This window comes from Equus caballus, chromosome 4 (genome assembly GCF_041296265.1).
Source record: "Equus caballus isolate H_3958 breed thoroughbred chromosome 4, TB-T2T, whole genome shotgun sequence".
NCBI classification, from domain to species: Eukaryota; Metazoa; Chordata; class Mammalia; order Perissodactyla; family Equidae; genus Equus; species Equus caballus.
Genome location: NC_091687.1, coordinates 57608293 through 57632301, shown reverse-complemented (window position 1 = coordinate 57632301; position 24009 = coordinate 57608293). Strand labels below are relative to the sequence as shown.

The window sequence follows — 24009 nt, the reverse complement described above, 5'->3', positions numbered from 1 at the left end:
CGGGAGGTGTGGGGGTGGGCTGGGGGTGTGTGGGGGATGCAGGGGGTGCGGGGGTGGGCTTGGGGTGTGTGGGTGCTGGCGTGGGCTGGGGGTGTGTGGGTGCAGGGGGGGTGTGTGTGGCTGCTGGGGGTGTGGGGTTGGAGGGACAGGAAGGGGCTCTGGGACTTTCCTTCAATATTATGTGTAGCATCTCTTCTGATTGATGGATGTTGTGCTGTGTTTAGTAAACATTTTGACTATCACCTCCGTATCTATGATAATGAGAACCAATAATTACTTTCATATTCTTTTGTTTAAGGAGAATGAACTGAATTTCGAATAGGGTAACTCTCAATTTTATATTTAAATATGTCTAAATTTTGATTGCTTGTTGTAGATTCTTGAGAACAAAGCAATGTCCTCTGGATTCACAAGCTGGATGTATTTTAGGCCTAGTTACAGCTTAGCTACAAAAAAAATTAAAGCAGGAGAGTTATTTGATTTTTCTTTAAAGATCATAATTATTTGGGGAGTGTTCTGAACAACACCACAGTTAAAAACATCTTACATTTTTCTTAGTAAAAGAAATCAATACTTAAATCATAAATCTGATCAATATTTCTATTAGAACAAAATTTATAAATTGAAGACAAATATTTTCTTTGAATATATTCTCTGGTGATTATCATCTCTTTTCTCATAGCATTAATTCTTTAGAGACAAATGTCAAGATCATAGATTCAAATAAGGATAATATTTAAAAGAAAATTAATATTTTAAAAACATTTCATAAATAAGGTAATACTTTCCTAAAAATACAGAACAATATATCTTACTTATATCTACAAAAATGAAAATTCTTTAGGTAGGTTTGCCCTTTTTTAAATTTCCTTTTTTATGTCAAAGTCTACAATTACAACCGGACACAAGAATGAAAGTATTCCCAGTTGCTAATGGAATTGGTGGACATTCTTACATAGATTTTTAATAAAAATTGGCATCCCCAGTATTTTAAAAAACAAAACAAACGAAGAACTGAGGGTCTTTCCATAGGGCCCCAAGCCCTATTCTAGTCATGATTTACTCCATAAAAATGAGAATTAAAATAAGGTTACATATTATCATCAAAACACGGCTTAATTTTCTAACAATGTTATCTTTCCGTCCACCTAATTACTGAAAGTGAGAGGAAGCAACTACAGTACAAAACCACAGTAACTTATAAATTTAATTCTGACTTATGAGCTGTAATTAGAAATACATATGATGCTTCAACAAACACGCACATGCATATATTTCATACATACGTGTATGAATTTGACAAAGAACAAGACAACATAAAGATAGCTTCAAAGACATAAAACAGTTAAGTTAAAGTTGTAACCATTTATCATATTCCTGAACTGAGCTGGAAGCTTTTTTAAATTAGCTTATTGTTTGCCTTTCAATTGTTTTCCTCAACAGTGGTTTTCAGGCTTGTTGGGTATCCAAACACCAGGAAGCCACGATGCCCTTTACACAGCACCATGAATGACTAATGTATTTAATCCCAGCATAAAATTATACAAGCTAGGAGAGGTTTTACCAGCAGAAAATATAACTTGATTATGGCTTCCACATCTTGAAAATAATACTACTATCAATAAAATATTTATTAAACCACATTTCATAGCAGGGTAATAAATAACACAGTTTGAGCCAAGCCAACCGTCTAGAAAGGCGTGATTCAATGACGAACAGATGTTGGAGACAACTGCTCAAGTTTAATTTCCTCTTCTCTGTAATTTGCTTTTGTCTGATCTTAGCTTCCAGGGTCTGACTTTTTGGCTGACTCTGACTTGAAACTTGTCCATCTTAACTTGGCCCAACTTGACCTGAGCCCTGGCTCCTCCCAGTAGATGCGGGCTTCACACACTCCTGTCTCTGCAAGTACTGGCCAGCCCCTCCCTAGGAGTGGGGAAAGGGGATCTTGAGGTGCTCTGGAAATCTAGCCGAGGGAGGGTTGCAAGGAGGAAGGGCTAGTGCAGAAAAGAGGAACAGCATCCCTTGTGCCTGAACCTGGCACACAGTAGGTGCTCTATAAATGTATGGACTGACTGGAAAAAGCATCTCCAAAGTCAACCTGGGAACAAAAAAGGCAAGTGAGAGTTAAGAACAGAATCTGGAGCCAAGATAACATAGTTCAATGGACAAGGTGGTTGGAAGTGGAGAGCAGTTGCTGGCCAGAGGTGCCTGAGCAGGACACTATGCCACTTGGGACAATTTATTTGTTTATATCCTATCTGATTCCACAAATAATCTGTGAAGCTAAATGAAAGTAGCTTAGAGGTCATAAATGGAGAGCATCCTATTTTTCTTTTCTGAACCAAGTCTGAGAGGAAGTCGTCCAGGATCAGAAAACCTTTGGACACCAAATTGCACATTTTCTTTTGTGGCTGCAATTTAGCAGGGAGCTGAAAGCACTGGAGTACTTTCACCCTGTCAGCTCGAGCTCATTTCATTTATTTAACAAATCTCTCTAAACATAGGGAATGATTTTAAATAGAGAAAATTATCCACACACATGTTGAGCGTTGACAAACCGTTAGTGAACGCCACATGAGCGGCTGTTTCTATTTTTCTAATTGGTTTGCTGCTCGTTCACTCGTCTGGTTGTCTACTATCACTTTGAGGTAGGCAAGTGCTAGTTGGAATTAATATTTTAGTATTAGGAAATAACGAAGATCTGAAACTCTAATTTTCCTTAGTACTAGGAAAAGACGATCATCATATAATTTTTATGGAGCACTCTAAACTAGCTCAGATGGGCAGTTTGAGAAAATATGATTAAAACAAGAAATTTCCAGTTTTTCTCCCTGAATTTCTCTCACTGAAATTTCTCCATTTTCCTTTTATGAAATATTGAAAATTAACATTTCAATGTATTGTTGCCCATTTAAAAAAAATCTCAGCATTGGTCCAGCTGGGAAATATTCCATGCCTCCCTACCTTTTGGGTTAATTTATAGTTAACAGTAATAACAACTTCTACCTCTTGAACACTATTGGGTCAGGGGCTTGACAAGAGTTATCTTATTTGATGCTCTTAACAGACCTACGTGGTATTATCCCCATTTTGCAAATGAGGAAAAGAGGGTGCGTAAAGGTTAGCTAATTTGCCCGAATTGTGTGGCTAGTAAGTGGCCAAACCAGGAGTCAAGCCCACACTCCTCTGCCTCCCAGTCAGGGACACCTCTGTCACAGGGCTTTGCTGTTACCAGGGAGATGGACGCTGCCTTCTAAGAGGGCCTTCAGACTCCAACCGCGAGGATTACAGGGTCTGCAGGATGGTGCCGTGCTGCCACCTCTTACCTCGCTGCAGCCATCCTCCTTTTGGCCCCTCTAGACTGTTGTTTCAGCCCCGGTCCCGTCTCGGGGCTCAGCCATTTCGCTGGCTCTCGTCCCCTGGCTGTCCCTCAGACCCTGATTTGCACGGCTTGCTTCCTGCCTTTCCTGATGACCCCCGTACAGATGCAGCCCCAGTGCTCCTCGTCACCTGTAGCCACTGGTCCTCCCTTGACCTGACCACCCTCTCATATGCGTGAACTCTATGAGAGCAGGGACAGGGCTTTTTGTCTTATTCTCTGCCTCTCTGACACCTGCATCGTGCCTGGTATAAAGCAGACACTCAATAGCCGTTCAATGAGTGGAGACTCAAAACTCGAACTTTTTAGTCATTGTGACTGTTAAGTTCTGGAGCAAATTAACGTTCAGAAATAGAGGACTCGAGAAAAATGTAGCTCTATGGAAACTATTGATATACGTCTTTATAGAGATTTTATTTTAGGCCATGTGTGTACACTTAGGCCTATCTGTAATTTGTGGGTTTTCTTTCAGCAGCTTTAACAACAAAATAATTTTATTTTGAAGTTTGAACTTCCTAATCTAACCCAAATGTCATATTGACATATACCTGTAAGGTCACACATAGCATATGCATACGTTATCTATATAAATGTACTTGATTTTACAAAAATATAGGGAAGAAAAAACCCTGTGGATTACGTTTCCACTGAACAAAAAATTCAGAGCCACAGCTATGAAAAAGGATTATTGCTAATTGCGAGGAAACACAGCTATTGTTTCCTTGAAGAAAATTTTTATTGTAAAATATTTATTTTTTATGGAACATTTCAAATATCGTAAGCTCATGTGAAACTTTGGCTTCACTGTCACCCAGTTTTTGTGGTTGACTTCACTAGGGAACATCCAGTGTACTTAAGGCTTGAGTATGTGTATTTAACTGCGGGCAGAATAGCGATCCATGATTTATCGTGCAAGTACCTATTCTGTTTAAAGAGAATGGATTTTATGTCAGTACGGTCTAATGTAATACATGTATTACTAATTCAAATCCTTACTATAAAGAGCTGCTATATATGTACATGCATACATAAATTGCTTTTCTGGGCCAAAGTATTACAAATAGCATATTGATTTTTTCTTTTTATACATGAAAACTTGGAGTATTATTAAAATTCTGAAATCTAGTAATTGGAACATTTTTTCTTTCAGGAGAAATTATCCTAGAATTTGCCAACTATTACCTTAGACAAAAATAAAGGTTTACAAGATCTATCTTCCTTTCCCTCCTTCTTTCTTCAACTATTTGCACTTGAGATTACTCTCACATATCTAAAAATAAGTCATTTTATTGCCACCTGCTTCTAAGAACACAGCCTAAAGCCTATGCTAATTAGCAAATCTTAAAAGAATGGAAATACAAGCTTTAAAAATCCTGCTACACAATTACAAGTTGGTTGTGTGTATATTAGACATCATTGCTTGGGCAGTAAATACAGTAAAACCATGATTCAGATGTACTGAAGAATAAAGTACTTCACATCTCTTGCACATACCTGCAGTCTCTGCACCCTGTTAACTAAGCATTTGAACTTTTAATAAACAAGCTATGCTATCTTTTTCCCCTAGTTTTTGAAGTTATCATTATGAACAGCATTGTAAACCACACCATATATTAGTGCTGCTCCTAGCACTGCATCAGCTTTCCTAACGTTACACCAACGGTTTTACGTAAACAATTTATGATAAAGTGAAGAGCACTACTTTGATGGTATTTTCATTGATTCAGCCTGGTTCATGGTTACACGGTTGAAGTTCCTACAAGTCCAAGAATCAAAACTCGTACTACACCACATTAAAAATTTAAAAAAATAAAAAATTTTAATCTTCTAATTACATTATCCCGTTTTCTACATCATCCTCCTGATGCTTCCAAATGTTAATTTTTCAGGTGACTAAAATATACATCTTTAGTTTTGATACAAATCTTTTGAAAAATTTCTTCCTTACTGATTTTGTTGGGCACAGTAGCATGAATTCAACTGTTTCTTGATTCAGTCATTGTTACGAATAGATATTGTTACACTAAGTTGGAACATGACCATGTCTTTCCCTGAGGGCGCTGCCGTACAGGTGATCTACCCACACACTATCGCCCGATGGCGACAGATTTAAAGACTCTTTGGAGTCTTCGTCAGTGGGCCAGTGTACTCTCACTGTCTCCTAACATCGCCCGCCTCTCACTTTGCTATATCTAATCTGGCCTGGGTTTGGAAATCTGATAACTGAAATTGTTCCAATAATGTATTTATTCATCATGTCAGTAAAGTCCTCCATAAGATTGGCAGGGCTCTCTCAAGGGGAAAAGACAACAGCTTTTGCTTATAGACTTTGTGGCATCTACGTGGCATACATGCTTCTTAGTGTTTCTGTGAGCTTAAATAATATTTTAATTATGTTTTCGTTTTTAGCTCTTCCTACAATTTCCTAACATTCATAGCTGAAAAAATTTAAGTTAAAAAGGTCCCTAAATCAAATTTTAATTTCCATAAATGTCTAGAGCAATGGCTGCAAATTAACATGAAATTTGAATTGGAGTTCTTTGGCAGTATGTTCAGAGAAATGGTGACCAGATCCTAATACCAGGAATTATGAAGAGTTGCCAATATGTTTGCTAGTGAGAAGCATTTACTTTCCAGTGTTCATCGTGATAAGAAGGTTGATAGTTCAAACAATTTATTGCTGCTTTATAGTATACATAATTAAATGAAGAAACATGTTAAACTCAAGGGAATTTTTAATAGGTTACTTGCAATAGTTATTGCAGGCAACAACTTGTACATGATTTTATTTCCAAATCACAAAAAACAAATTTTATACAAATCAGCACTGTAAAAATGTCAATTACAGCCCCAGAGGCTTTGCTGGCAGAATAATTGTCTAAATTCTAGGATATGGGAAACAGCTTTTTTTCCTGGATTCATCTTTTTTTTTTTCATTTTCTTTTTTTTTACAAAAAAAAATTTACAAGTGAAATGTTACTACAAAACTTTTTATAAGGAATTTTTGCAAAACATTTACATTTTACCATCAACTATTTCTGTTTTAAAATCCTTATGTAGATTCAATACCCTATGCTGCACATCAATTTATGTGGGATGACAACTTAGTGACATGCAGAAAAAACACCACAAGGCATTAAAATGAAGACTTAAATACAAATATTGTTTGCAATAAAACAGTTATAAAATTGAAAAATAGGACCTAAACATCATGCTTATCTAAGTTTGACAAATTAACTTTTTCTCCTAGATTACACACTTTTATTACTGCTCTCATGAGAGTGTGATAAATAATGACTTAACATCAAGTTCTAATGTAATCAGCAACACATACACAAACCTAACCAAAGAAAGTATACTGTAAGAAAAAACTATTCTAACACTGGAGTTCTACCATGATAAATACATAGCTTTGCACTGATAATTACAATAAAGAAAAGTTTTATAACAGTGGCAAAGGGAATGAACAGTGAAATGCCATTAAACAAGACTCTACTGCACATCTGTGCCCTATTACTTATAACAGCTATATCCCACTGAGTCAAATAAAGGACACGGAAATTTACGATTCTTATAAGACAGAAAAGTGGATTCAGAATGGTATGCAGAACAGACTGTCAAAATATTTCTAATTTCAGCGGTGAAATGTGCACCTGCTAACACAAATTAATATATTTTATATGCTATAAAGCTATCCAGATTCAGTTTGTTAAATTTATAATAGGCCTCATTGTTGATTAAAAAATAACTTCCATTTCTGATGAGCATACATAAGTATGCATTAAAACTGGTTCACGGAATAATGGTGCAGAGAGCTCATACTTGGTATTAACAACAACAAAAAGTGTCACTCTGAGGAAACATGATTCAAACATTAGGAAAGTTTCTTCGCATAAAAAAATTTATAGCACTGATTGTGTAGCATAATGATAGATAAAATATATATTTGATGTTTCAGCTCCTATATAATAAAATTAAAATTAACACTACCAAATGCTCCTCTGTACCAAACAAAACAACAAACTGAGTCTGATGTTTTAAAGCCAGATACATCAGTTGTTAAGAGTACATTAAATAAAATATACAAAACAATTTACAAAATCCAACTAAAATTTAAAGACTTTGTTACAAGTCTACAAAAGCTTTAAGAAACTTGAAATTTATAACCACAGTGTAAAAATTTTTTTTTCCTTTAATCTCAAAGCTTTTTTATACAAACTGAAAGCACAAAAGACCTTCAGTTTTATATAACGCTACAAAGGGCTGGCCTAAAGTGTACATAGTGTAAACAGTGATCATTACAGTATTTCTCCTTCATCAAAAATACAAGAAACATCACAATTTTGGAAGAGAATTCGCATGAGTAGTACTTTTCCTGAAATAACAGAGAATGCACAAAAAAAACCCATGTACCTATATTCAAACAGTCCCCAAACTGTTGATAAACCGAGCAGTTAAACTTTACTTTTCAAACGATCAATTCCAATTCCATTATGATTCTGTGTAAATATATTTTTAAAATATGAAATATCTTACTAATATTTAAGCTATTGGTATAATCCAAATTTTTTTCATATGAAATGCTTGGCCATCTTTCCTATAAGTTCCTTGCATAAAAAATGAAATACATTATTTTTCTTTAGTCACTTACATGACTGAAAATTATTCTGATTTTTAAAAAATAACTTTTGCTTCATAATATCATATCTGTTATATATTTGTTAGGCTGTCTTTATAGGGTAATTCAGTTATTGACATAACATAAAGACATTACTATGTTATAAATTCTTAATCAGCCTTCTAACGCAATACTAGAAACAAAATGTGATTGGCTCATTTTTAGTAGAGAGGAAAATGAAAATTGCAATGTAGTTAAAAGATAATTTTCTGCTGGCCTTAAAAAAAGTATGATAATTCTTTCTTTGGCTACCAAGTCAAAGCATAAAGAATTCTGCACATTGTCAACATAACTCATATTTACAGAATATGCAACTACAGAACAATTTATACTTTATGCAAATACTTCCAATATAAACATTTTAAATGAATTTTGTGGTTCAACCTAGGGCTAGGAATATAATCAATCCTAACTTCAAAACCTTACATGTTAAGTTCCCTCATTTTATTTTTCTGAAGCTACTATGAGTTTTGTATTTTCCTAAGGTTTCGATCTAAAATTTAACCTAAGGTTTAGCTCTAAGTTCCTCGTGTCTCCAAATGGAGAAAGTAATTGGACTTCACTGATTGTCTGCATACACACTACTATAATGTAGTGGTAATAATGATCTGAGATGCATCTCAGATTACTTTTTTGGAACTTACCTAATTCAACTGTAGAAGAATTTCTAACATTTAGAAAAGACGGCCAAAACTATTTTCAGTTGACTTTTCAAAAATCAAGCTAAGGAAATAAAGTATTATCCCTATTATGAGTTAACTATCTGTTTTCTGTGCTATAGGAAAAAAAATCCATGTAAATTATTACTGACTGAATTTATAACAAAGTACTTTCAAAGAAAACAAGTCCAATTAAGGTCCAGCCTGCAAACTACTGAGGTCTGTCTTTTTAAACACGTTAACATATGATGTTAAGAGAGGGGAAGATTCTGTTTAAAGATTACGTGATAGATTTCCAAATAACTACAACTTATACTATGGAGGAAATACTTTCTATCTGTTTCCAGTACATCAGTTTGCTTTTTGTATTTTTAAAAATTCAACACTTCACATGTTGACCCAAAATCTTGGAACACTTAAAGAAGCCAAGAATGAACACATGATTTCCTACTCTGTAATCCACTTGACCAGCCCATTTCCAGATTTTCAAAGGTGTGTAAACTTAAGTGCAGCACTAGAGGTCTCTGTTATAAATAACTTTTCAGAATTCTTCCATGTTGGTTGAAACATTGGGAGTTGCTGGGTTTGAATCTTGAGAAATGGCTGCAACTGTGACAATTCTTGGGGAGCCAAGCACCTCTGTAACAGACGAGTCCAGTTCTCCCGAGGTAACAATGGCAAGAGCTGTCCCGCCACCTTTCTTATTCTGGTGCGTTTTGACATGTTTGGAGAGATGATCACTCCGCATGAACCTTTTTGAACATTCTGGGCATTCAAATCTCTTTTCACCTAAACAGAAAAATAGTAAATGAATAGTGACTCTTTTTCTTTAAATGAAATTATAATTTAAAATAATTTCGCTTCTGGTCATACTATACTTTTGTTTAACCTTTGACTAGTTGCAAAATTCTTTGTTTTTATTTTAAGATGCTGTCAAACAAGCAGTGCAGTATAGGAGAAAGAGCATTGTGACTGGTGATAAAAGATCTGAGTTAAAATTCTGGTTCTGCTAAGAACTGGAAATAAAAGCTGGAGCAAGTAAAATAACCAGTCTGGGCCTCAGTTTCCCCATCTATGAAATAAGAGTGTTTCTAACAGATTATCCCAAAAATCTTTTCCAGGTGTAACAACATATAATGTTCAAGGTTCATGTTCACTCTTCCTTAAAACACACTGTCTGGGTTTTGGTTATAATACCTACAGGCATGAAATACCTCAGAACTATTTAAAATAAAATCAGTTAACAGTGTACTGAGTTTCTTCACAAGGCAAAAATGAGAGCTGGGAAAATACGACATTTCAAATTTATTAAGTGTTTTTAGGTCTCACAGATGAAGACTGTTAGGTTCTGGTATACAAAGTGATCCTTAAATATGCTCTCTTTAAGATATAAGATAGTTCTACTGGAACTAACTACTTCTATATTTTGGAATAAAAACTAAAGTTGACCAAAAACAAGAAAGCTATTTCATTTTTGTGTATAATGGATAGAGCACATAAAAATTTGGTTAACTGGTATATTTTGATGTTCACAAGCAATCAACTACTAATTTTACAGGGAAAGACTAAAGCTACTACTTAAGAGAATGAAACAATGTGTTCCCTGCCTGACAGAACTTGGATAATAAAATTCAGTTCAGCTCACTTCTATACTTGGCCCTGCTTTTGAATTACCAATAGAAACCTTTAAATTCAAGTTTGTCCATGTCAGATATTTTCCCCTCTTCATGTGTCTGCTTTTATTTTTTAGAAAATTACATTTGCAGAATCTCATTGAACTTTTCTCTTTCAGTCTTGAAAAATTAAATGAAAGGATAAATAAATGGTTTAGAAAACATTATCAAAGACATTAAAAATAAAGAGTTAAGCCTTAGGTAAAGCAGTTTTCACTTTATGAATGCTGATACCTAGAAAAAGGTGAAAAATAATTAAACGATGGTTTAAGTTTAGGATCAACCCTGAACTCCTTTACCTTTCAAGTTTCCCATCTTATTTAAAAAAAGAAAATTTCTCAGTTTACACATTTTAAAGAGAAGAAATCTTAAAGATCTTATTTTACATTTTCATTTTATAGATGAGTAAGCTGAGGCTCAGAAATTAATTTGCCTGGGAATCATACAACTTAATATCAGAGCAGGATTCAAGGCACCCGATTTCTAGTTTGGGTTTATGTTATGTCACCAGAGTTCAATCAGACACCTCTTTTCTTTTATAGCAACAATGGCTGAGAATAATCAGAAACAAATTAGGTAGTGATGGCCTGAGATCACTGAGCAAACAACAAATTAACTGGGTGGTCAACCTGTACACAGAGGATGTTTAACAAGTATTTGTGGACCATCTGCAATTTGCCAGGCACTGGTGATACGAAAGTGAGCAAGCGAGAGTCTCTGACTTTAAGAAGCTTCCATTATCTTGAGACAGTCATTTGCAACCATGTGGAACCAATGAAAAAAGAAATTCAAGTCCCCAGCTACTCAGTGGCAAACTGTAAGATAAATGGGAAATGATGGTGACATGGTTGGTGTGTGGACTTTCTCGTCTGTCTACTCCTAAGTGGTGGGGGTGTTCAATTAATTTCAATAATAAAAGTTGGCTAGAATCTCAAAATTAGTAAATTATGTTGTACAAGTAAGTAAGGGAATGACGTTTCAGTTTATTATCTTTTTCCACACAGAAATGTGTTTTCTGTGGTGCCAATTTCTAAATTCCCAACTCTTGGCAAACATTATCATTATCTTTATCTCAAGGACGTACAGAATTCTTGTACTAACTATATATACAATATCTTTATTATATTTATAATTCTTTTACTTATTTTTATAATTATTCTTAGTAGACTAATATTTTTTATAATTAACGAAACTAATTATCAAAACTGTTGATATTAGTTACGGTAGGCAGAATGGCCCCCCAAAGAAGTCCATGCCCTAATTTCTGGAATTTGTATCTTTTATGACATGGCAAAAGAGACAGAACCAAGGGTATAGAGTCTAATATAGGGAGTTTATTTTGAATTACCTGGGTGGGCCCAATCTAATCACATGAGCTCTTAAAAGCAGACAGCTTTCTTCAGCTGGAGTCAGAAAGATGCAGCAGGAGAAATCACCGAGATAAGAAGTATCAGAGGGACTTGAGCTGCTGTTGCTGGAGGGGGCCACGTGAGAAGTATGAGACGGAATGTGGGGAGCCTCCAGGAGCAAACACCAGCCCCCAGCCGACAGCCAGCAAGAAAACAGGGACCTAAGCCCTACAACAGCAAAATCTGAATTTGGCTGACAATGTGAATGAGTCCAGAAGCAGATTCTTCCCCAGAACCTTCCGTAAGGAACACAGCCCAGCTGACACCCTGATTCTGACTTTGTGAGATGCTAAGCAGAGGACTTAGGCCGAGCCTGTTTGAACTTCTGACTTAAAGAAACTGTGATACAATAAATTGTGTCATTTTAAGTGGCTAAATTTGTGGTAGTTTGTTATGGCAACAACAGAAAACTAATAGTTATACAACATACACCTTGAAAAAAATTAAAGCCTGATAAAATAAATTATAGCTGATCTATTATATGGTTCAAGATCTGTGAAGTATCTTCATTAAGAGAATCCAAAGCATGTCAAGGACAAATTCCAAATTTTAGTTCTTTAAGAAAATCTCAAGGACATAACCCAGGGGCCGGCCCTGTGCCTGAGTGGTTAAGTTCATGGCTCCACTTTGGTGGCCCGGGGTTTCGCCGGTTCGAATCCTGGGCACAGACATGGCACCACTCATCAAGATATGCTGAGGCCGTGTCCCACACAGCACAACCAGAAGGACCTACAACTAGAGTACAGAACTACATACTGGGGAGCTTTGGGGAGAAGAAAAACAAAAAAGAAGCTTGGCAACAGATGTTAGCTCAGGTGACAATCTTAAAAAATTATAAAAACAAAAAATAAAAGGAACATAACCCAAACAATTTTAGTTTAAGTAACTGAATGCAGAAAAAACAAACGCTTCTTTTGCCTAGATTATTAAGAGAATGCCATGCTGTACTACATGATTATTAAAATATGGTAGTTTTTAAAAGGATTTAAATAGAAGATTCATATGAAGAAACTACATTAGATTACTTCCTAACATGATATTAACAGTAATTTCTCTCAAAAAAAATGCTGAGATTTTCAAATGGAATCACAGATTTGAACAGATGAATGGAATAAATCAGATCTTTATTTATTTGAAGTAGCCATCAAGAGGCAACTACTTAGATGTCATAGTTCTGTCTAGAATCTAGTTTTCAAAATGTTGCCATCAAATAAGCCAATATAATGTACAAAATATACTTTATAAATTACTAATGTTATTTCTAAGCTTGTCATTTGATAAAATACCTCCACATGTAGAGATTAAAATTAATTTCAGGAGCAAACTAAGGATCTGTATTAGTTTCCTAGATTTCTGTAAGAAAATACCATAAGCTAGGTGGCTTAAAACAAGAAATATTTAGTCTCTTGCAATTCTGGAGGCTAGACGCCCAAAGTCTAGCTGTCAGTAGGGCAACGCTCCCAACAAAGGCTCTAGAGGACTCTTCCTTGCCTCATCCTAGGTTCTGGTGACTTATGGCAATCTTTGGCATTCACTGGCTTGTGTTGTATCTCTTCAATCTCTGCCTCTGTCTTCACATGGCCTTTTTCCCTGTGTCTCTGTCTTCTCCTCTTCTTATATGGACACCAGTCATTGGATTTAGGGCCCACTAGGTCCTGAATCCTAGGCACTAGGCATAGTATGATCTCATCTTAATTCATTTAATCTACAAAGAACCTATTTCAGAATAAGGTCACATTCACAGATACCGGGGATTAGGACTGAACGTGCTTTCTGGGAGACACAATTCAACCCACTACAGGGACATTTTAAAATGTCTGGAATTTGTGGGGTTGTCCTGGAGGTGCAGCAGTTAAGTTCATGTGCTCCACTTCATCAGCCTGGGGTTCACCAGTTCAGATCCCAGGCACAGACCTACACACTGCTCATCAAGCCATGCTGTGGCAGCATCCCACATATGAAGTAGAGGAAGATGGGCACAGATGTTAGCTCAAGGCCAATTTTCCTCAGCAAAGAGAGGAGGACTGGTGGCGGATGTTAGCTCAGGGCTAATCTCCCTCATAAAAAAATTAATTAAACATCTGGCATTTGTTATATAGCTAAGTAACAAACACACTGTCTGCTCAAGAAATAACTTTCATCAAATGTCCATGAACAGCAGATATACAATTCCTTAGTAAAACTAACCAGACTTTTATATATAACTCACATTACAGACATCACTTTTTGATTTGTTCTAAGAAATCTAGTTATTCATATTGAATGATTAGTAGTCCTTGGATTCTTCCAACCCTCCCCTGCAATGCCCTCAACCTATCAGTCCGTCCTGGACACTCCTTCCTACCTACCCACCCTAGAATATTTAAACAAATCTTTCATAAGTACCCTCAATTCTCCTCTATCATTACCTGTGAATAAAAGTAAATTAAAAGGAGGAGAGAAGACAATTTGGGAGAAGTCATATGGCTTAAATTTTCCTGAAGTAGAAGACTGGGAGTGAGAGGAGGTTGAGTGGAAATGACAAGGGAAATAAGAAGACTTAAGAAGGTTTATATAATTATTAAGGTACTGAGGAAGCTGACAAAAAAGAATAGGATTTGACAGGCTGTTCTGAGAGACTAGCTGAGATTTGAGACTATGAATTTACAGAGACATCAATTTGCATAATGAGTAATTTTTTATTTCCTCCTTCAGTAATTATCTACTCAAATATAGAAGCCCTTTGGTCATTTCATTATAAATGCTTTTTTAAAGGCAATCTTATCTACTCTAATAGTTTTAACTATCATCTATAAATGGATGACTACATCATGATCCAGATTCCTAAACTCAACTGTGAATGCGACATCCCCAAGATGTGCCACAAACAGCAGCATTCAACGTCACAAAAACTCATCAACTCTCTCTCTAATCCTTATAATTCTTCAGAAATACAGGGGGGAACACCCCCCAAACCATGAAAGAAGTAATGCCACCAAAGATTCACTCCAAAAATTGACTCCTCTATGAAAGGAATCAGAAAACCTAGAAAAAACTATCAAAATCAACCCTTTTACACTCTCGAAATCAAGGCTTAATCAAGGCTTGCAGTGACTCAGGGAATGTTTAATAAAGAAAAACGGCCGAATCTTGGTATGAACAGCAAGCTTTCTGATGTTTTAGTCTGCCTGGTTCCATTTTTCACTCGCCAGCAGCCTGGCAGCCACCAGAGGGAGCAGAATAGAGCTAGAACTCTTTTAAAACCTCAATCCCAAAGAATTATCATTATTTGATCTGTTAGTGGTTCTTTGGAAGACCCACTTAAAAGACTGTTGTATTTAACCTGACTTGGAGATAGCCCAATGTGAAAAGCATTCTCTGGGGGTGGAGAAGGGCATGTGTTTATCTAAAACAATTATAGGCAAGTGTTTTAACTTCATGGATGCCCGAGTTAACGGACAACACTTGGAACAAACAATAAATAGACTAAACACAAAGCTTAAAAAGAAAAGCTGGGAAGTAAGAAATCCACAGGGGCTTTGAAAAGCTCTGACATACTCCTTGGAATCTAGAAGGCCACATACATGCTTAGGGCTATGAGCCTACTCAGAAAAGGTCTGAGAAGGCCCAAATTCTCACCTGTGCCTAACCTTTGAGGCGCTGCATAAGCAGGAAGTGAAAGCTAAGGCAGAATTTCAACTGTCTGGCTGACTGTTAAAGGGTGCCTGAACATGCACACAAAGCCTCTCAGCAAAGACAGAGAGATGTTGGTCTCAGGTATTTGAAGAAAGAGTATTTGAAGAAATGATGGCTGAAAACCCCAAATTTGATGAAAAACATTCATCTACACATCTAAGAAGCTCAATAAACTCTAAGTAGGTTAAACTCAAAAAGATTCACACTGAGACACATAATAATCAAATTGTTTAAAGTCAAAAACAAAGAGAGAACCTGAAAAGAGGTAAGAGAGAAGTGACTCATCACCTACAAGGAATAGTCAATAAAAATAACAGCTGATTTTTCATCAGAGATCACAGAGGCCAGAAAGCAGTGGGATGATATATTCAAAGATGAAAGAAAGAAACAGTCCACCAAGAATTCTATATACAGCACAACTATCTTTCAAAAATAAGGAGAAATTAAGTTATTCCTAGATTAATAATACCTGAAAGAATCTGTCTCTAGCAGATTTGCACCTATAAGAAATACTAAAGGGAATCCCTCAGGCTGAAATGAAAAGACACTAGGCCATAACTTGAATCCATATGAAGAAATAAAGACCACCAGGTAAGGTGACTACATAGGTAAATATAAAAGATAGCATAAATGCATTTTTAATTTGTGCAATCACTAAGAAAATAATGAAAATTATCTATCTATATCTATCTATCTACCTACCTATCTATATCTCTCTATAGAGAGAGGGGAAAATGACAAGGGAATTAAAATATTCAAATAACACACAATGAGTATTTAACATAAGATGTCAATAATGGAGGAATACAGGAACAAAAAACATAGAAGATACAAAGAAAACAAATGCCAAAATGGCAGAAGTCCTTATCAGTAATTGCATTTAATATGAATGCATTAAACTCTCCAATTAAAAGGCAGAGATTAACAAAATAGATAAAAAACATGATTCAATTATATGCTGTCTAATGTTAGCTGTTACTGTTATTGCACGTCTGAATTCGTTTACTGCTCCCATGGCTCATTCTTAACTCATCACTAATCACTCAACTTGGCAGAAGGAACTAAGTTTGGGGCCTTGGTAAAGAAGTCAGTCAGCCTCTTAAGACTTCAGTTTAGTCTTAATTTATAAAATTATGTGGTTGCACAAAATCATTTTTAGGAGTTCCCTGGCTCTAAGTCCCATTATCCTTGGTAGAGTTAAGAGAAGTGTTGCATGATACCGAGGCACATGCGTGAGGCTGAAGAGAAAATTCTTTTGGATTCTTAAAACAAAAATTAATTACAAAATCTCACTCCCTTTCTATATTGCAATTTCTCAAAGATAAGAGCTTGTCTCACACTTTTAAAAACTTATGATTTAATTTATATACAGTAAAACTGATTCTTTTTAGTACATAGTTCTATGAGTTTTGACAAACGCATCAAGTCATGGAGCCATCACCAAAATAAAAATACAGTCATGCATCACTTAACAACGGGAATATGTTCTGAGAAATGTGCTGTTAGGCGATTTTGTCACTGTGCAAACATAATAGAGTATACTAACAGAAACCTAGATGGCCTAGCCTACTACACACCAAGGCTATATGGTACTAATCTTATAATTAACTTATGACTGTGCATTGCATAATGATATTTCGGTCAACAACGGACTACGTATATGACACTAGTCCCCTAAGATTATAACAGCTGAAAAATTCATACTGTGACACTGTAGCCATTGCAAGTCATAGCACAGCCCATTACTCACATGTTTGTGGGTGATGCTGGTGTAAACAAACCTACTACACTGGCAGTCATATAAAAGCATAGCTATAGTAGTAGGCTATCCCGTCTATGTTTGTCTAAGTACTCTATGATGTCGGCACAATGACAAAATCATCTGACACAATTCTCAGAACCTTTCCCTGCCATTAACTGACACATGGCTGTAGAAGAGCTGCTATCACTTACAAAAATTTCTTCATGATCCCTCTTTATAGTCAAACTCTCCCTCCTTCCTTACACATCGGAAAACAGTGAACTGTTCTCTCTGCCTCTATAGTTTTGATTTTCCCCTAATGTCATACAAACGGAATCATACAATAGGTAGCTTTTTGATGCTGGCACCTTTCACTTAGCACAATACATCTGAATTTCATCTATGTGGTTGAGTGTATTAATAATCCATTCTTTTATGTTGGGGAGTAGTACTCCAATATTTGGATATACCACAGTATTTTATCCATTCACCAGTTGAAGGACATTTGGGTTGTTTCCTACTTGGGGTGATATAAATAAATCTGCTATATATATTCATAGTTTTCTGTGTGAACATAGCTTTTATTTCTCCAGAGTGAATACTAAGGAGTGGATTACTAGGTCATATGGTAAGATTATGTTTAACTTTAAAAGAAAATTCGAAAATGTTTTCCAAAGGTGCTGTGTCATTTTGCATTCCCACCAACAATGTATCAGAGTTCCAGCTGCTGTGCATTCTTACCACTACTTCTCATTGTCAGATCTGATATTCTAATAAGCGTATACTGGCATTTTGTTGTGGTTTTAATTTGCATTTCCCAAATAACAGATGATGCTGAACATCTTTTCATGTGCTTATTCACCACGTCTATCTTCCTTAGTGGAGTGTCCAAATCCTTTGACAATGTTTAAAAACTGGGCTGTTTGTTCACATATTGTTGAGTTTTGAGAGTTTTTTATACAATATATTCTAGATAAAGGTACACTGTCAGATATGCGGTTTTCAAATATTTTCTCCCAGTCTGAGTCTTGTGTTTTCATTTTCTTAACAGGACCTTTCATGGAGCGAGTTTTTAGTTTTTATGAAGTCAAATTTGTCAATTCTTCTTTTATGGATTGTATTTTTCGTGTTTTATTAAAAACTTTAGCCTTATCCAAGGTCACAAAGATTTGGTCCTATATCTTATTCAAAAACTTCCATAGTCTTAAGGTTTTAGATTTAGGTGTGAGTGATTTTGAGTTAGTTTTTGTAAAAGATATGAGGTACGTAGATTGAAGATCTTTTTTTGCACGTGTCTGTCCAATTCTTCCACACCATTTACTGAAAAGACTACCCTTTCTCCACTGAACTGTTTTTGCACCACATGTGTATGGGTCAATTTCTGGACTCTCTAGTCTGTCTGTCTTATTTACGTGTCCTTCTTTTCACCAAAATCTCAGTGTTGATTACTGCAGCTTTACAGGAAAACTTGAAATCATGTAGTGTCAATCAGCCAACTCTGTCATCTTTCAAAATTGTTTTGGATATTCTAATTGCTTTGACTTTTATAAAAATTTTATAATCAGTTTGCTAATATCTACAAAATGGTGCTGCAATTTTCAGAAGGACTGCATTGAATCTGTATATATATTTGGGAGAACTGATATCAAAACAATATCGGCCCATCGAATCTACTAATCTGGTATATCTCTCCATTTGTAGGTCATCTTCAATTTCTCTCACCAATGTTTTTAATTTTCAGTATACATATCTTGCATACACTTTGTTAGATTTATAGCAAGTGTTTCACTCTTTTCATCCTATTATAAATGACACTGTTTATTACACTACTTACATCCAGTTGTTCATTGCCAGTACACAGAAATACAATTCATTGTGTATATTCACCTTGTATCCTGCAATCTTGCCAAACTCATTTATTAGTCCTAACACCTTTTTGGGGTAGAGGCCACAGTTTTCCTAAACAGACAACCAGACTGTCTGCAAATAAAGATAAGATACTTACTTCTTCCATTCGAATCTGTATGTCTTTTATGATGTTTTCCTGGTTTAATGCACTGAATTAATGAATTCCAATACTATGGTGAATAAGAATGATAACATCAGACAACTTTGCCTTGTTTCTGATCCTAGGGAGAAGCACTAAGTCCTTCATCAGTAAGTACAATGTTAACTACAAATTTTTTTGTAAATGGCCTTTATCTGGTTCAGGGTGTAACGTTCAATACTTAGTCTGCTGAGAATTTTTACCAAACTGAATGCAAATTTTCCCAAATACTTTTTGTGTAATTATTTAAGTAATCACGTGATTTTTTCATTCTTTTGTTGTTAATATGGTAAATTACATCAACTGATTGATTTTGCAATATTCAATCAGCCTTTCATTCTTGGAATAAACACTTGGAATAAAAAGTTAGTCATGATACATTGTTCTCTTTATATATATTTTACTGGACATGGTTTGACAATATTTTGTTGAGGATTTTGACATCTATATTTATGAGGATACTGATTTTTTTTCTTTTTCCCTAGTAATGACTTTACCTGACTTTGGTATTATGGTAATACAGGCCTCGTAAAATAGAAGCGTTCCCTCATTTATTTTCTGAAAGATACTGTGCAGAATAGGTATTATTTCTTTCTTAAATGGTAGAATTTGCCAATGAAACCATGTGAGACTTGGGTTTTCCTTGTCAAAAGTTTTTAGCTAAAAATTCAGTTTCTTTAATAGATATAGGACTATTCATGTTATCTATCTCTTCTTGAGCAATTACTGGTAATTTGTGTCTTTTAAGAAAGTTGGTCCATTTCACCTAAGTTCTCTAACTCAAGAGTACAGAGTTATTCACAGCATTCCTTTGTAGTCATATTGTCTGTAGTGGCTCTAGTGATACCCCCTTCCAATTCTGATACTGGTAAATTTTCTTGACCCATCAGACTAGAGACTCATCAATTTTATCTTTTCAAAGAAAGCTATATGTTGGTTTGACTGATTTTCTCTTACATTTATTATTTCCTAACTTCCTGTTTGGGGTTTAATTTGCTCTTTGTTTTCTATTTTCTTAAGATAGAAGCTTAGAGTGACTTAAGACCTTTCTTTGTTACTAATAAAAGCATTTAATGCTGTAGATTTCCTCTAAGCACTGCTTTACCTGCATCCCACAAATCTTAATATGTTGTATTTTCATTCAGTCAAAATATTTTCTAGTTTCCCTAGAGATATCATCATGACCCACAGGTTACTCAGAAATGTGCTGTTTAATTTCCAAATATTTAGAGATTTCCCAGATATTTTTGTTACTTCTAGTTTAATTCCATTATGATCTGAGAACATACTTTGTATTTCTATTCTTTTAATTTGTTAAGGTAAGTCTCATGACCCAGAGTACGGTCTATCTTTGTGAATGTTCCATGTTGTATTGATTAAAATATGTATTCTGCTCCAACTGGCTAGAGTAATAAATGTCAATTAGGGTAAGTTGAATGACCACGTTCTATACCCTTTCTTGTCTTCTGTCTGCTTGTTCTATCAATTACTAAGAAAGGAGTAATAACTCTACAAGAGGAATCGTGGGTTGGTCTATTTCTCCTTTCAGTTTTATTATTTTTTGCTTCATATATTTTAGAGCTCTGTTGTTAAATGCATATTACAATTAGAATTGTGATGTCTTCATGTACAGTGACCCATTCATCATCACGGAATGTTCCACTATATCTAGTAATTTTCACTGTTTTATGAAGTATATTTTGCCTATTATTAATACAGCAACTTTAGCTTTCTTTTGATTAATCTTTGCATGGTATATATATATTTTATCCTTTTTCTTTTAACTTATCCATATGATTATATCTGAAGTGGGTTTTTTGTAGACAGTATATAAATGGGTCTTTTAAAATGCAATCAGACAACCTCTCTCTTCTAATCATTACGTTTAGACCATTTGCATTATACACAGTTATTGATTAGATTTTTTTTTTTAAAGATTGGCACCAGAGCTAACAACTGTTGCCAATCTTTTTTTTTTCCCCCCTGCTTTTCCCCCCATCTCCCCAGTATATAGTTGTATATTTTAGTAGTGGGTCCTTCTAATTGTGGTACATGGGATGCTGCCTCAATGTGGCCTGACAAGCAGTGCCATGTCTGCCCAGGATCCAAACCAGCAAAACTGTGGGCTACTGAAGTGGAGCGCATGAACTCAACCACTCAGCCACAGGGCAAGCCCTGATTAGGTTCAAGTTTATCATTTTGTTGTCTGTTTTCTATTTCTGTTCTGTTTTTCATTTTTCTGTTTCCCCTTTCCTTCCTTCTTTTGGATTATTACTGTTTAATATTCTATTTTAACTTATTCCTCTTCCCCCCCCCCCCGGAATCTCTTTATTTTTAATGCAAGGATACCTTGTTTTATTGCACTTCACACATAACTACATTTTTTACAAGACCCTCTACCAGCAAACAGATTACAACTCCCTAAAGGCTCAGATAATGGTTAGTACTTTTTAGCAACACAGTATTTTTTAATTAGGGTATACACTTTTTTTTTTTTAGACATAATGCTGTTGCACATTTAATAGAACACAGTATGGCATAAACATAACTTCTACATGCATTGGGAAACCAAAAATTCATGTGATTCACTTTATTGCGATATTTGCTTCATTGTGGTGGTCTAGAGAAGAACGCGCAATATCTCTGAGATACCTGAAGTTGATACACAGATTATAATATATACCTAACTCTTCACAATATACATACCAATCTATTTTCATAGTAAAAAAAGGAAGCTTTTCAACCATATAGGTTTCTTTACTCTCCCCAACTTTATTATATTCACTATATGCTTTACATTCACATACAATGAAAATCCACCAGTGTTAAAATTTTTACTTTAAAAAACAGTCGAACATATTTTTAAAACTTTAAGGAGAGGAATAATAGTTTGCTATATTTACCCAGGTGTTTACTGCTTCTCCCTTCACTATTAAATTCCAAATTTCCCTTGGGTATCATTTCCTTTCAGCCTGAAGAACTTCTTTTAACATTTCTTTTGGAGCAGATAGGATGGCAACAAATTCTCTTAATTTTCCTTCATCCGAAAATCTCTTTATTTTGTTTTTGTTATTGAGAATATTTTCACTGGATATAAAATGCTGAGTTGACAATTCTCTTCTTTTTCTGGCCTCTATAGTTTCTGAAGAAAAATTATCCATCGTTCAAATTTTTATTCCTGTATACATAATGTGTCATTTTCTTCTGGCTCATTTTAAGATTTCTTACCTTTGATTTTCAGCAGATTGATTATGATGTATCTGGGCATGGTTTTCTGTTAGTTCCTGCTTGGGATTCAATAAGCTTCTTAAATCTATAATTTATAGCTAATATAGTAAGTCTCAGCCATTATTTCTTCAAGTACTTTTCTACATCAATCTTTTCTTCCTCTGTTGCTGGGACTTTAATGACATCAATTTTATTATTGTCTCACAGATCTCTGAGACCCAATTCATGTTTTTCCTCCAATCTTTTTTTCTCTGTTCTTCAGACTATAGTTTCTAGCAATCTATCTTCAACTTCACTGACTCTTTGTTCTATGTATCGCTTTATCTCTATTGGCTATTGAGCACACCTAGTGAATTTTTAACTTTAGATATTGCATTTTTTCAGTTGCAAAACTACTGTTTAGTTCTTTATAGTTTATAGAAAACTTCTGCTGTTCCTTTTGTTTCAAGCATGTTTACCTTTACTCCATGGATGATGGTTAGAACAGCTGCTTTAAAGTCTTTGATAATTCCAAAATGTGGATCATCTTGACATAGTCAGATTTACTGGGTTCATAGTATGCTGAGTAATTTTGGATTGTATCCTTGATGTTTTGGATATTATGTTGTGGTGACTCTGAGTTCTGTTAAAAATCCTCTGGAGTAATTTTTCATTTTAGCAGGGAATCAACCCATTTAGGTTCAGATTAAAAGTTCTACCTTGCCTTCTTTGGGCAGTAGTTCCAATGTTAATTCATTTTCAAAGACTGTTACGTTGTTTGCGTCTGCCTAGTACATGCTGGGAATTGGGTGGTGGTTTACAAGACAGTTCCGTTCTTCAGGCCTTTGCTAGGGTCCTTTGGGTCTGTTCTGTGCATGTGCAGCTCAGGGTGAGCCCAGAACTTATTTTGTTCCATATACATAATTAGAGATCACCTTTTACATCTCTCTCCAAAATTTCCCTCATATTTCCAACCCCTAGGTCTCCCTTCTCCTGGTTCCTCTGGACAGAAAGCCAGAATTCTTGAGGCCTCCTGTACCATCCCGCACATATACCATAACTGGCATCACCTTCAGGGTGAAATGGAATAGAGAAAAATAATGGTGATTCCCCACACATTCACTGGAAAAAATGAGCCCCACTTCCTGGTTCATCTGGCCAGAGATACGGGTATTTTCTCAGGTTTTCACATGCCTATGCTGCCACTACTACAGTACAACCTACAAACAGGGCTGGCCTTGGAGCATAGGGGCCCCTTTTCTCAGTTCTCTATCTAGATATACACGGTTTCTCCTAGAGTATTTGCTGCCTACCTGCTATTCAGTGCCCACAGAGTCAAAGCTAGGAAACAAAGGAGGAAAAAAAATCCTTTGAAACTCATTTGTGTTATGCATTAGTATACAAGTTTTGATTGTATCGAATTTCTGCAAACTAGAATAGAGATCATCAAGGAAGACGATATATTCTGGAAAGAGGATCAATTTCTCTTCTGTAGAACCCTAGGACTCAAAATGATGGGAGACATGGAGCATTAAACA

General features: G+C 35.4%; 1 protein-coding gene across 2 annotated transcripts in view; it reads right to left on the bottom strand.

Annotated features, from left to right (window-relative positions):
* Positions 1 to 6099: 6099 nt before the first annotated feature.
* The window catches only part of SP4 (Sp4 transcription factor), a 77201-nt gene continuing 59291 nt past the window's right edge, over positions 6100 to 24009 (bottom strand). For both annotated transcript variants that reach the window (XM_001497653.6, XM_023639346.2), the window contains exon 6: positions 6100 to 9508. In XM_001497653.6, the coding sequence (XP_001497703.1) occupies positions 9261 to 9508 (248 nt within the window). In that variant the 3' untranslated portion in view covers positions 6100 to 9260. The remainder of the gene's footprint in view (positions 9509 to 24009) is intronic.